The sequence below is a fragment of the Phaseolus vulgaris genome, chromosome 6 (assembly GCF_000499845.2).
Source record: "Phaseolus vulgaris cultivar G19833 chromosome 6, P. vulgaris v2.0, whole genome shotgun sequence".
Classification (NCBI taxonomy): domain Eukaryota; kingdom Viridiplantae; phylum Streptophyta; class Magnoliopsida; order Fabales; family Fabaceae; genus Phaseolus; species Phaseolus vulgaris.
The window spans coordinates 14,982,054-14,996,981 of record NC_023754.2 but is presented as its reverse complement, the minus strand read 5'-3'; the positions used below and the strand labels follow the sequence as shown (position 1 = coordinate 14,996,981).

Below are 14,928 nucleotides of genomic sequence, written 5' to 3'. Positions count from 1 at the left end.
TAAAAAATAAAAAAAAATCATAGGGAAGAAAAAGCTAAGAGGAGGTTCTTTACACTATTTCGATAATGATTCTGAAATTCCAAGATTCTCCATCTTTATTATTCCAGTTTTTCACTTCTCAACATATCTATGCATAGAACTTAACTTTTCCAATCAACTATAACAATTTCGATAACTCTTTCATTATTCTTTTTTCCTTCAACATAGAACATGTTTCATGCAAAAATATTGAGATGTTAGGATTTTGGCATACAATACTTTCTCAATACAATGTTTGATTAATGTTTGAAATATTTGGGTATCTTGATCTCAACATTTCATAGGTTAAGAGAAACACTGATTCCAAAAAGAAATCAGTATTTTTTTTTTCAAATACACTAACTCTGATTTTATCTCAATTTTTTATGTTTTTGTTTATTTTTATTCTTTTGTGAAGAAATGAATTTTTTTTGTGAGATGGTATGTTTAGTCAGCTTCAACTTGAATGGAAGTGTAAGAATTATTATACAAAATTATACTCAGATATTATATATTACAATACTTTAAGAATTATTCTTCTTTTATTTTAATTTTTTGCTTTTATTTAATTTAGGTTTTTTTTAAGATATCTTATTAGAATTAGATTATTTTCAAACTTGTGTATCTATGACACAATTTAGTATCTTTAATTGTAAACATGTATTGTAAAAATATATAAAAACACTTTAGTTATTCTAATAAAATTAAACATTCAAGATTTTTAATTAAATTTTATTATAAGTCATCATCTTATTATCACCTAATTGTCAATCAAATATTTAATCTTCCTTATATGACGGTTAGTGTGAAATGAAAATCTTTTATTAAATTTTATTTGGAAGTTATTTTAAATAATATTTTATTAATTAATTTAAATTTTTTATTGTTCAAACCTCCCCATTTATATAGTTTAAAAGGTTGCATAAAGTACAATAACTAAATAATGAAGTGACATATGCCATTTTTTTAATCAACAAAAAAACAATAAATAGATAAGAATGGAGTATTTAAAAGATGTTACAATCCATATAAAACAAATATTAGCATATTTTTAGCTTGTAAAACAAGCAAACCAAAAATGTGCCGATTTTAATACAAACTCATGAAGGGTGTGGAGAAACTTGATAAAAAATATTAAACCATGAAGTTTGTAAAAGTTTGAACTAACATTTATAAACAATGGTCAAAAAATTGTTTAAATATGGTATACTTTAATTATATAAAGAACTAAAAAGTGATGCATAGTCAAGGCGTATAATTGACATTTGTACATCATGGACATTTTTTATGAATAAATTAAGTAATTAATTCTTATGTATTTTTTCAAAATTACAAACTTTGCATTCATTTTCACTCTTTTTTTTTTCTACTTCCACCTCCTTTTTAGTGCGGGAGTCTAACTATGTTATGAGAAATTCAAGTATTAAACTAGAAGTTCCATAGTAAAGATGACTGAGATAAGATATGTAAAAATTAAAAAAAAACTCATAAACTCATTATCTTAATTTGTTTAAATGATATCAGATATATTGTATATAAATTGATTCATAATTTATGACTCAAGACTCATTAGATAGATATTTGATAGCGATGGAAACCACTTTTTTTAACTGGGTTAAACACAAAACCCTTTGTCCAATTTATAAAATTGTATACAAGCACTTTTTTAAATGTTATAATCGTGTAGAAATATAACCTAACATAAATTATTCGTTTGTTTAACGTTATTAGTAAGATGAAAAAAATAAAAGCTTTATAGGATTGTTTACCATTAAAAAAAGTTATTGGTGATCTTATCTAATAAAAAAACATAAAGAAATATTGATTATTAGATCTTAAAAACTGTAACTACTTTATCTGAAAAGGAAAAATGAACCCATGATTTAGAAAAATGTATGAGGAATTTCTTCTTGTACTCCTAAAAAATCAACCCATTCCTTTTCATTCGGAATCTTTCACTCTACATTCCAGATTATCCTTTCATTCCGAATTAAAGCATGTCTGAATTCAACTTCATTTTTGTTTGTGCAGCCTTCTTTTGGGCTGCAGGGTTTTCTGTTAACAGGCTCGTATATAAGTATTGGGAGTTTCTTTCTGCACCCCTACATTTTTTAAATACCAAAATTACCCTTTTTACAGTTTTATGTGATTCCAGAATAGGGGTTCCGTAAGTAAAAAGTGTTTCTTGAATAGAAGTTCCTTAAGCAAAGAGTGTCTCTGGAATAGGAAATCTCTGGAAGACAAAAAATCATTCAGAAAACATTTTGGAAAGAGCATCGAAAGTCATTTTTAAAAGGATAAAACAGTCTTCTTAAAAAAATATGGGATGCAGGAAAAAAATTTATTAGGATGCAGGAAGAAATTAATTAGGGTGCAGGAAGAAACAGCCATAAGTATTTTAGGCCTTCGACTACAACCCAAAACAAGGAGTGTTTTGACTTTAGACAAAAATGAATTGAAGAAATTGAAGTAAAATTTTAATTGGTGGTAAGATATTTTTATCATTCCATCCAATTCAAAAGTAATGGCCATTTCATATCTAGAAACAACTACAGTTACATACAGATCAGTAACTAACACAAATATCATTTGCAAATGCAACAATGAATAACTCTTTCATTATTTTGAGTGATCATCCTTGTACAAGCCCAACCCAACAAGTTGAACAAGAAAATTGACTGTGGGAATAATTGGGGCATTGATAATACATTAAAATTTGCTATTTACGAATGAAGACATGGAAAAAGAATACATGAATTAATTTACAGTTACCCGGCAGGAGGAAAGGGGAGAGAAAAGAAGAAGAAAAGGTGAAGTTGGTCTAAAGAACTGTCCAATCCCTTTCCGGAGAGAGAGATTGATCGACAGGGTACTGGTTTCCATGCTTAGGAGGCTTTTTTGAAAATAAAGATGACTTGCTGTTGTCAAAGAAACTTGAGAAGGAATGTCGAACCAGCTTTTTTTCATCGTTTACCTCTTCTTTCCAGACAGACCTGTTCAATGCTTTATCTTTGCCACCAAATATATGGCTAAGTTGCTTTAACCGCTGCTTCGGTTCACCAGTAGACATACGCCGTTTTGGTTCACTAGTAGTAGTCATACTTGATTCTTCCATGACCTTTACTATCTTCACTGCCTCATCTGGATTCAGCATCATCTTCTCCACCATTTCATACATCTATAGAGGACATAAACATAACCATTATTTTTTACTTTTTTGGAAATGAAAACTATCAAGACTCCACAATCACTATGATCAGTCTACATTCCAAAGTAACTCATTTTTCATCCTCGGGTGAGCAATGAACCCAAACACTAAAACAGGCAAATTAAATATTCCCATTAGGTTAAAAGTAAAGGGCATAAAGTCTTACAAAATTTTATCAGTCCTAAGTTTCCCTTTATTTATAGGTAACGAGTCCTTGATGGATGGAGTAATGCTGGAGTTAACTCCACCGGTACATTTTGACAATTCCCTTATGGAGTAAATTTTCAGTACTCCTTATTACTTCAGAAATTTTCAGTACCACCTCTTGCAACTAATTTATAAATTTATAAATTTTCTTTGTTTTTATTTTAAAAAATAAAACAGGGAAAATTAACCATATGAAGTCAGGTGTAGTGGGAGAGAGGAGTATGCACTACAGGAAGATTACAAAATTCCCTTCCTTTAAAGGTGAGAATATTAGAGACTTTCCCAAGAGAATATCAGGAGCTACAATGAAACTTTATAAATTAGTCACTTTAGTGTATTGGTACCAACCTGAACAAGCTTATCGAGTTTCTCATTGAATCTGTTGCTTTGACAAGCGGTAACTATGTAGTCCTTGCAGTCATTTAAGGATTTTGAAATGTCAACGTCACCAGAGAGCATATTTTCAGCAATTGCAAATCCTGAACCCAGCTGTAGAGTTAAGACCAGAAATTATTATTTGAAAGGCATGCCCATGGTGCAATCAGTAATGAATAGTTTACTGTTTCACTACCATCTGCCGTTGATATCTAGTCAACGAAACACAAGCTGACTTAAATAATTTTTCTTTTAATCAATTAGCTGATATACTACATATTGTTTTAAAAAAATAAATTACAAATTAAGAGCAATTAAATAATTATAATTTATAACAAAAAATTATGATAAAGATAAGAGCAAATGATTAATCTTTGCATGCACCTCATATGGGACCATCCAAGTCCATAATAAGAAGCAATTCTTTCTCACTTTAATCAACAAGGTTCTATTAAATGTTGGTCCATTTTTCATCATTTATACATAACAAAAACAACTCACGTGGGATAAAAAGAAGCGAGAGTGAGAGAGAACTAACAAGAGAAACAAACAGCTGTTCGAAAAGCTCCGAAGGCGGAATGTCCTCAAATGCATCTAGAATACCCTCCCTACAAATGAATAAAAATGTCATTCGAGTGAGACGGTTTCAAAGGGAAAATCCAAGTTCATAAAAATGGTTTATTTAGACTAACACTGCCAAATCCTCATCATAGAGAGGTGCCTGTTTAACAGCTGGAACTGGTTTAGATGTTTCCCATAATTCACGCCACAAATTACCTACCATCAACATGTAATGGAGAATTCAGCAAAGTTTCCGTAGAACATACAAACAGAAATAAAGTGGCTCAAAAAATGTCAAATTTTCCTGCAAAATGTGTCATAATGCAACTGCGGTAACGGTCAGGATTCACTTATCTGGACATCTTTTACCCGATATAGATGATATTCAATATCGGCATTATATATCTTATTAAATGCTATGAAGATTGAGATACAAAAAACGGGCCAATCCATATAAATCTAATGACGGTATAAAATACTATATATCAAACAACTTTTTAAAATTACAAAAGATGGCACAAGCACTAACAGTTTTCGAACCTTGTAATCAAGATAAGTTATGAAGGCAAAAAGAAGTCCAAGAAGAGAAATTAGTGAACCAAAAAAATAAACAGGATTGCTTAGCCCTTAGAGTACTTGGGGGAAACATGAAGACAAAAAACTACTCTTTCATTTAGATAAGGAGCATTATAGAAGAGTTCAACAGTGGCTTAACCAGATCTCCGTCGTATTCACCAATGCTCAACGGTATATTGTGATTACATAAAACAGTACATATGCTTCACTATAGATCCTAGTGTATGAGAGGAAAAAAATTTCTTTATAGGATCTTTTAAACCACAAAAATTCCCTCACTAGTCTGTGCTTGAACAGTTTCTGCTATATAGAGTGTGGATTTTATGCATTCCTTCCACACACCTCAGCAAACTACAACCTCAAAATCCAAGTAAACAAACATAAATGATTGGCATTGAAAATGTACCAAAAGTTTGTCACAATTGGTTATGAGATACAGGGAATCAATTATTTTTGTTCCAAGCCAAATCAGATCCAAATGGCCAGATAACATAAATATTGATCACAAAAATGAGTTGGATTATCAATGACCATGGGCAAGACGTTAGTACACCTACCTTCCTTTTGCATACGTAGACTTAGTTGACCTCTTGCAGACATTGACTCACCACAATAAAAAGAGTCTCTATCCTCACTACTTCCCTCACTTTCAGTCCAGTCAGGGGGAGAATACCATCTCACAAAATCTTCCAAAATGCAACCAGGATTTGCAGCCTAAAACATGATCACAAACAGAACTAACTTAGAACATCATTACATTAGACGCAATTCAAAAAGAATTAAGAACACCAGTAAGGAAAGTTCTCTTCAAGGGAAAGTCTGACCTTGAAAGCCTGCATGTCAGAGAGGAGTTGAGAGCATCCAGCACCAACACTGACCATACAAGGAAAAAAATTATCAAGAAATGCCTACCCAATAGTAACTATAAGAAGTCAAGAACCTATTAGATCATAGATGCAGATATGCAGTGAAATGAAGCTGTCATTTTCATATCAGACACATGAGACAAAAATACAGTCATCAATATATAGCAAAGATAAATTTAGTGAATATTTTTTGTTGATCAGCTAGTCCATCAGCTCAAAAACAAGGAAGTGGGGTGGGGGAGGAAGAACACAGTAAGCATCTACACCATTAGTGCATGTTTGGATATTATTCATTCTGGGGAAATAAAAGCTCTCTTAGAAAGCTCACTACAAAAGCAATTATATCTAAATAGTTTACAGACCTTCCTGTCCGGAGCACAAACTCCTCTGTCTCTTTGATCACATCTTCTGTAAGCAATGGTCCCTCCTACATGAAATTGCCAGAATTATGTATGGCACATCAAATACTGAAGCATGTTCAAATATGTAACGGTACAGGACAAATAGCTATCAAACCTGGGTGACAGGAGAGAATGCAGGCTCGCCTGTTTCTAGTAACATCAAATCTCCTGATGGGCAATCAGCCCCAAGCCGAAGAACAAGCTCTCCAGTTCTTAACCTTGCATATAATAAAGGGGTTGCAGGAATTTTGTCTGAGTACTTTGCTGGTTCTAATGTGTTTAAATTGGCTTCCACCATCATAGAGTTTAGTGATTCAGTGGCAATAATATAGCGCCTTTTCCGAGAAATGCAACAATTAATTACTTGAAATTTTTGATACAGAAGACAATACTTCAGATCTGGAATGTCATCTTGGGGGATTCCAGGTAAATATTTCTCTTTGGACCAATGTTTTCTCAGCTGCATTAGTAAAAAATTCAATGCACACTCGTTTAGCTTGACATAAAGAAAGAAAATAACTTGATGACATTACTCTAGCCTACTTCAGGCCAGGTTACAAATTCTTGAATGGAAATTTTAGTAGCATTTCTTTCCATTGACAAGTAAACATAGGTAAATAACATGACGATAATTCGTATGTTTTGAAGGACTCTAAAAGTACCAAATAATAAAGCCTTTGAGTAGTTTACAGCTTTTCTATCCTTTTCTTTTTGGTTCTTTTAAATCATTTGCAAAAAGAGAAATGAAGGAAGTAACAGTTGGAAGACGATTCATTAGTCCAAACTCCAAAGTCGAAGACCAACAAGGGGAAAAAACCACCCCAAAAAGCCAAATAAAGCAAGACATGATCAATACAAAGAGAAAAACTACTTTTATCTTCTTCAATATGGCATCATGTCAGCTCCTATTTATTAATAATGGACAAAATCATATCAAATTGAATAAAAATATTATACTGATTAAGAAAGTACAATCATCGACAACATCAGCCATCAAACTAAGAGTAACTTGAGCAAAAGACAATATCTTATATATTATAGAAACTAGAAAACAATCTAGAGATTTAATGAAATCTAAGCTTTTAGGTTCTCAAAAAGAAATTACATAATATTAAAGATAGAAATTCTTATTGAGTTAGACTTACTTCAGAAACAACCCTGCACCAAAAGAGAGCCATTTCTTGGAGCGTCTTTAAGTTTCCAATTACTTCAGCTAGGTTAGCAACTAAGCTTTCAGGAGGAGCACCATGAATATCTCTTGGCAAAGATGATATGAAAGTTTCCTCTGGATCAGAGTTGATCTTCCTTCGAAGGAACTTTCCCTCTGCGAATATCTTGAAATATTACAAAGGATGTGGAAGGTCATCACAGAATAATGCACCCAAAAAATAAAAGTATAAACATAGAAAAGATTCGTTCATGTAATTATATCTTCACTGAGCAATCTTAATTTCATATACCTGGATCAAACAATGAATTAATCAAGTACAGAACTTTCTCATCGCTACTGAACTCAGAGGTAAGTTTGCCCTCCTTTTCACGCAACACTAAAGCCTTCATCGAAGATAGACTTAAGCCTGACCTCTCTCTGGCAGGTGATGAACCACTTGATGAAGCTACAAAATCTTTCATTGAGTTTGTTCCCCTTCCAGCCCTAGTCAAAAGGCCCAAAACTTTAAGAGGCTAGTCGAATAGTTATTCATTAAGCTGAATTTATTTTCTGAATAACAAGAACAAGAATCTTAATATTTACACTACTCTTGCTTTAGCCATTATGAAGATAATTTTAACAGCTATTACAGTTAGGCTTAAAAAAATGCATTGAACAACTGAGAGTAAGAAATAGGGCTTTCAGTTGCCAGAATTAGGTTAAAGAATCTAACCATATTCAAAACAAAGAATCTTAAAGCAATTATTGAATTGCCAGGAAAAAGGTGAGCATAACTTACTCAAAAGCTATAGCCAACTGCTTCAGGACAGACGATGGAGGGATGGGGTATTCAGTCGCATCAGTTAAGCCTTCAACCGAGGGAATTGATTCAGAAGCCTAAAGTAAATTTTTTTCATCACACGTCATTAAAAATACGTTCAGTTTACTGGAAAGAGTTATCGGGAGTTAATCATGAGATTATCAAGCATGCACTAGTAACTTGTCACAAGTATGCCATGCATGCATTCAATATTTTCCTAGCTTATGAGTAATGACAGTGAAGCGGTCGAAAAGACACTGTTAAAAACAAAGTGTTCATAGTTGACACTTGGCATACATTGTCTGATTTTTCTAATATATTGGACAACTGCTTGGATACTTCAATTGGAAGATAAAATCATCGAATAACCCAGATCTTCTTACCTTGGCATCAAGATCATTTTTCACATTGAGAGTGTACGAACTTTCATCATAAAATGGAGCGGAGGCCATGTTTATGTCGCCAACTTTATCTGTTACTTCAACTTCTTTTCTCCCTTTTCGAATGTTGTTTATTTTGTCTTGCCAATCCCGCTTTGTTCCTATATGCGGAGGTCTCCACTTTATATGTTTCAGTTCATTGATAAACTACAGCATTCAATTACAAAAATATCAGTTAAGCAAGTAATTACAGTCATCCCAGACATAACACAAGCAAACAAGAGATCTTGTACTGATCATCTCTACCTAAAGAGATATTTAGAACCATAAGCACCTGTATGGTTTCAGGACAAAACACATTCTATCGTTCACAAATAATTGCAAAACATCACTTTATTTTTCATTCTATTTCCTATTTTCAGACACTTGTAAAAAAATAATTAAAATTAAAATGCTTTCCCGTAAATGAGGTAGCATAACTATTACAAATTTTCATTAGTTACATAAAGTGACAAACTTCCACATATCAAATATAGAACCTAGTATACGTGTACATAACCAACAACTACCTCTAAAATAAGCTAATCCAAACAAACACGGTATCTTAATTTTCATTTCCAAACTTTAGCCTCAATTAAAACCAAATAAATCTAATTTCATTTCATAATTACAAAAAAAATAACAAATATAGTTTGATTTCATAATTTAAGGGTGGAAAATCCGGCACCCACAGAAGTGAAATAAATCAGTACCACACACATTCCCATAATGTCATCATCCCGTAAACGCAAATATACAAATTAAATTGAAAAAAATTAAACTCAAAATCTATGTTTTCAGAAACACCAATTACAGATACAAAAACACAATCCACGCATTACAGCAAAGGAATGCATCTTCAAACCTTGGACTCGTGCTCGCTCCGAGCAGATTCATCGCCCCGCCGCCTCCCTAACTCGTCGTGAAATTGCTTATCGGAATCTTCACCGATCAAAACACCGCGTCAATGCTAATTCCGCGAAATTAAAAAAAAAAACAGAACAATCGAAAATTCCAAAACAGAACAAAAAACGAATCGCATTTCAACGCAACGATAACGAAAGAGAAAACAACGGAACACACGCACTCACCTCGATCGGATTTCAAGTCCAACAGAACACGCTCCGCTTTGGCTGCAGCGGAATGGAACGCGATGCGCGCCTTGGACACGAAAGAAGTCGCGTGAGGCTCCATTTCCTACGCCAGAGGTGCGCACGCTAAGGTACAGCACAACACAACACAGTTTTTTTCTTCTCAGCTAACACAAGAAGAAGCATACATAAATAGTTAAATAGATCGAGAAAGAGAGTGCAATTGCAGAGTGAATTGTGAAAGAAACAGAACAAGTCCAAGTTCAATCCAAAGATAAAGAAGAAGACTAAGTGCAAGAATAAGAAGAAAGTGGTGGTGATGCTGATGACCAGGTTAATGCTTAAGCTGCTTCAAAACTTCCAATTTTTTTATTCAGGAACATGAAACGTGATAAAAGTTTTTTTTTTTTAAATAATAGTATTCTAAAGTTTTCATTACGACATTTTTAATTAGTATAAATTAAGTCAAAAAATATTATTAAATATTTGACTATTTTTGTATTATTTATGATGTTAATGGTATGGTATTATTAATTAATATTAATCATATGTAGAAGCATTTTTTGTTGATGGATAATATGAATATAGTTTTTACTTATTGATCCTTGTTTGCGTACAAAAAAGTCAGAGACTTTTACTTGCTTCTATATATATAGAAAAGCGAAAAACGGATAAAGTAGCGTTTGTTCAGGCCCACGCACAAACAAAACGTTAAATCGTAAATGATATATACGTATACGTTGGAGCAAAAATATACTATAGTTTTTTTTTGTGATAAAATAATCTGAGTCTATGGTGTTTTTTTAATATTTATTTTAAAATGTATATAACAATTTCTATATAATTGTTACTTAAGAAAATAATAAAATAAGTTTCACCGCAAGTTAAAAAATAAAGATTTAAAGAAGTTATATCTACAACTTTTATCTAAAAGAACTTCTAAATATGTAAGATAATTTTGCTAATGTCAAATTTTTTTTCCTTCTATTTTTCTCACATAAAATTTCTTATATAGAAATTTATTTAAATGAATATTTTCTAATTTACAAATAAATTAATTTTTAACTTATAAATATTTTTTTCATTTATGAAAAAAAATATGTTACTGGTTTATCGTACATTAATTCGTATATCATCGATCATAATCGAAATTTCCAAAACAAAACAAAAATGTGAAAGATATTATTTTTCTTTCCATTTGGTACTTGCTAGCTATAAATTATGTTGATTAAGATCGTGATTAGTAAAATGATTAAATTTTGTGTAACTTGTTAACATCGTGGTCAGTGACATTTAAATAACTTAATATATGCTTAGAAGAAACTGTATTAGCCTGTGGACACAGACTCTTTAATTATTGGAATTATTGACTCTGTCTTGATTGATTGAACAAGTTTAATTGTAATGCACTATTATTTTTTATGTAAAAGTTATTATTATTATTATTATTATATAATGACAGTAGCCATTAGAAATAGAGTATGTACGGTAAATTTACATCTTTTTAATATTTAAAAAAAAATAGAATGTATAAAACTAATTAGAAGAAGATATATTTATTAGATAAATATAGTTATAATTAAAACAGTAATTTGCCAACGTTGTAATTGAAAAAACTACTGATTAAGGACTTTATCTTTGTGTCAATTGTCTAGTCAATAATAATAAATTCATTTTTTTATTAAAGAATATTTTCCATCACTAAATAGTTTTTTTATGACATAAACAAAGCTTAATAAATTTATAACCATCCTAAATATTGTTGAACTCGGGCTTAGTTTACTTAATTGTGTAATTAGGGCACTAATAAATTTATAATGGAATATTATGTTGTTGAATCAATTGAGCTAAATCTTCTTAATTTCAGTTATCCTTTTCTTATTTCCAAATGAATAGATAATTTTCTCCTAAGGGATTTTGCTCATTGAAGCCTTCAATGATGGGATTAATAAGTAATTAAGTACAATAACCCTTACCCAATCAAATTACAGGCAAAGTCAAAATTTACTGTGGGCACACGTGCATGAATGGGTCAAAAGAAGATGATAAATAATATTTTTTATCCATAAATTTTATATATATTAAAAAAATTGCACTAATCCACACAACTGTTTAATCAACTTATCCAAATTTATAGATTTATAAACATGTTTTAAGTAATTATTATTATTATTATATATATATATATATTTATTTATTTATTATTTATTTATTTTATGTTTAAGTTAGGAAAATATTTTTCTCTTGTTGTATACTGTGGTCGAATAAGTATGTGTAAAAAATCCCCTAACAATCAAGTCAATTTTTGTTGAATAACTTAATGTAATTAATATTCAATAAATATGTTTTTCTATCCTGTTTGAGATTAATATATTTATAAAAATGAATTGAATTTATATTAAAACAATTTTTTTTTAGTTAATCTTCTTAAATTATGTGTAATTTTATTTATAATTCTCTTTTTAATTTTATATTAATGATATTTATTTGTAATAGAAGATGTCTCAACCCCGAATAATATATATATATATATATATATATATATTATTTTTATATAGTCATTTATAATGAATTATGAAAAAAAAAATGGGAGAAAATGTTGATGATGGAATTAGAAGAATGAGTGAAAAAGGATAATGATGAGGTAATTGGTGACAAAGTGTTGTTGGTTACCTACCATTCACCATGTGTTGCATAAATAGTCAAATTAACTATTCAAGAACGCGTATATTAAATAATTAAATATTCAGGTATATTTATATCTTATTAAATAATTCAATATATTTTTTTCAAGTTATTCGTAGCCAAATTCATAAAGATATATTTCATTACGGAATTTTGTGAATTATTTTATCTTCCAAGTTTTTGTAGAATTCTTTTTTAAGAGAAATAAAGTATATTCTTTGATGACTACATGTCAGGAAAAATATGCTTTTACTTCGTCATTTTAATTTCTATATTATATTTTAATTATAAAATTATATTACTTAATTTTCAAATTTTTTTCCTGACTTTAGGATTTGTACAAGAGGCAACGACTCTTTTTTTTTCTTTCTTTATATACAAATATTTGAAAGCAAAACATAAATTAAAAAATAATTTGAAATTTTTATAATTAAAAATGAATATAAAAAACAGAAATAAATATTCAAATAAATGTTTCTTTAAGTTATATTATCGTCTGTAAATAAGAAATGAAAAAATATAATCTTTAATTTTATTTCAATCATTTTTGTTTTATTTTATAAAAGAAATCTAGGTATTTATATTTTGATGATTGAATTTAGTGTGCTTATATCAACATAATTTTTGTTTTAATCATACTATTTAAAAAACGTTTTTACTCCATTGAATTTTCAACATAAGAAAAATCATTTCTCATGGCCAAGGAAATCTCCTTAAATATACAATTAATTTTAGAGTTAGTGAGAAAGGTGCACTTTATATCTTTATATTATTCAAGAAAATAAAATTAATAATAGTAGTTACTGGTTTGCAATATATTATAATAGTGATGTTGTGAGTGATTTGTAATGTGTTTTGATGTTAAAATGTTTGCGCAGTTAATTTTAACATTTGAATATTTTATTCTCATTATTTTTTTTATTTTTTTTCATAATTTTAAATTATTATTAAGAGTAAAATAAATATGAAATGTACACAACATGAATAATCTCCTCTATATATTGTCATAAAATTATTTGTTTCTAATTTTAAATTATAATTAAAAGCAAAATAAAAATATAAAATGTGTACATCAAATAGAAAACTTTCCTTATATTTTGTTAGGTGATGATGGAGAACTAATTAGAGGATGCAAGAACCTAAAAAAGTAGTTTAACTATAAATGGTATAATTAAAATAATATCTTAATATCTTATTATTAAATTAAAAAATTTATGGAAATAGAAAAATTAGTTATTTAAGTTTTTTTAATATAATTTTTTTTTTAAAGTTTTCATGTTAGACATTACTATGCAACTTGACATCTCAGCTAGGCTGACACCTCAAGTAACAACAATCATCTGCCATCTCATGAAAAAAGTATTATTAAAAAAAAGGAAAAAGAAAGAAAATACAAAAATATGGGGAACTAGACCAAAACCCACATGTTAACAAAAACGATACATAGGTAGATATACCTATTCATAAAGAATTCTAAGAACAGACTAGATGGAAGTCTATTATACCAATGAAAAGATTCTCTATGAATGAACCCTAAATTAGCCAACTTATCAGCACATGCATTTCCCTCACGAAAAATATGAGTAACCCTAAACCTGATTGACCTACAGAAATTAAGACAAGTATTCCATCGATTACGAAGCATCTACGGAACATTAGTCCTAGCAGTAAACGCGGCACAAACCAAGACAAAATCACATTCAAGCCAAACATTAGTAAGTCCCATTTTTTGAGCTTCCTCCATAGCATGTATAACTCCATAAAACTCAGCAACCAAAGCAGTCTGAACTTCAAGAAACCCTGAAAAAGCACCAATAAATTCTCCCATACTCCCACGAAAAATACCTCCACAAGTAGCAAGACCATGATACCCCCTAGCAGTGTTAATTTTAACCCAGCCTGGTGAAGGAAATTCCCATCTAACAGGAAGAGGACGAAAAACTTTCCCACTACGAGTCTTAATACCAAAAAACTTAATCACGTTGAAATCCAACATATCATTTTTCATTGAAGCTTTAGACGAATTTCTCACTAGACAAGTTAAATCTTTAATTACCGAAATAGCCTTTGAAACCTCAATCTTATCCTGAAATCTAGCATAATTCCTCATACGCCATATCATCCATATAGAAAAGGTTGTCACAGCAAGCTTAATCAATTTAACCAAAGGATTACCATCACTCTTAATAAAAGAAAGAAGATCATCTTTATTAGAGAAATGAGAAGTAAGAAAAATCTGTCGAACCCAACTCCAAATATGTAATGCATTAGAACATTCAAAAAATAGATGTTGAATAGATTCTTCATGCTTTTCACAAAGCGTACACATAAAACATATATGCAAACCCTTATTCTGAATATGCAGATCTGTAGGAAGTCGCCCATGAAAAATTTTCCAGAGTACTAGAGTTTTGGAAGGCGGAATAGATGAAGACCAAATGAGCTTACCCCAACCACATGGAACTTCTGGTTCCAAGAAAAAAGTCCTAACCGATTTAAGATTTTTAATATAATTATCATCTCTTTAGAAAAAAAATTCTTTTTTGTCTTC

General features: G+C 30.2%; 1 protein-coding gene across 1 annotated transcript; it reads right to left on the bottom strand.

Moving 5' to 3' along the window:
- Positions 1-2,606: 2,606 nt before the first annotated feature.
- Positions 2,607-10,117, bottom strand: LOC137831248 (uncharacterized). The gene is made up of 14 exons (XM_068638845.1): positions 9,693-10,117; positions 9,467-9,543; positions 8,566-8,769; positions 8,162-8,259; positions 7,673-7,866; positions 7,358-7,536; positions 6,328-6,672; positions 6,174-6,238; positions 5,770-5,818; positions 5,503-5,659; positions 4,501-4,585; positions 4,347-4,416; positions 3,782-3,922; positions 2,607-3,196 (listed from the first exon to the last, which is right to left on the bottom strand). The coding sequence occupies exons 1-14, from the start codon at positions 9,793-9,795 to the stop codon at positions 2,840-2,842; spliced, it is 2,124 nt and encodes a 707-aa protein (XP_068494946.1). The 5' UTR covers positions 9,796-10,117; the 3' UTR covers positions 2,607-2,839.
- Between the last annotated feature and the right edge of the window lie 4,811 nt (positions 10,118-14,928).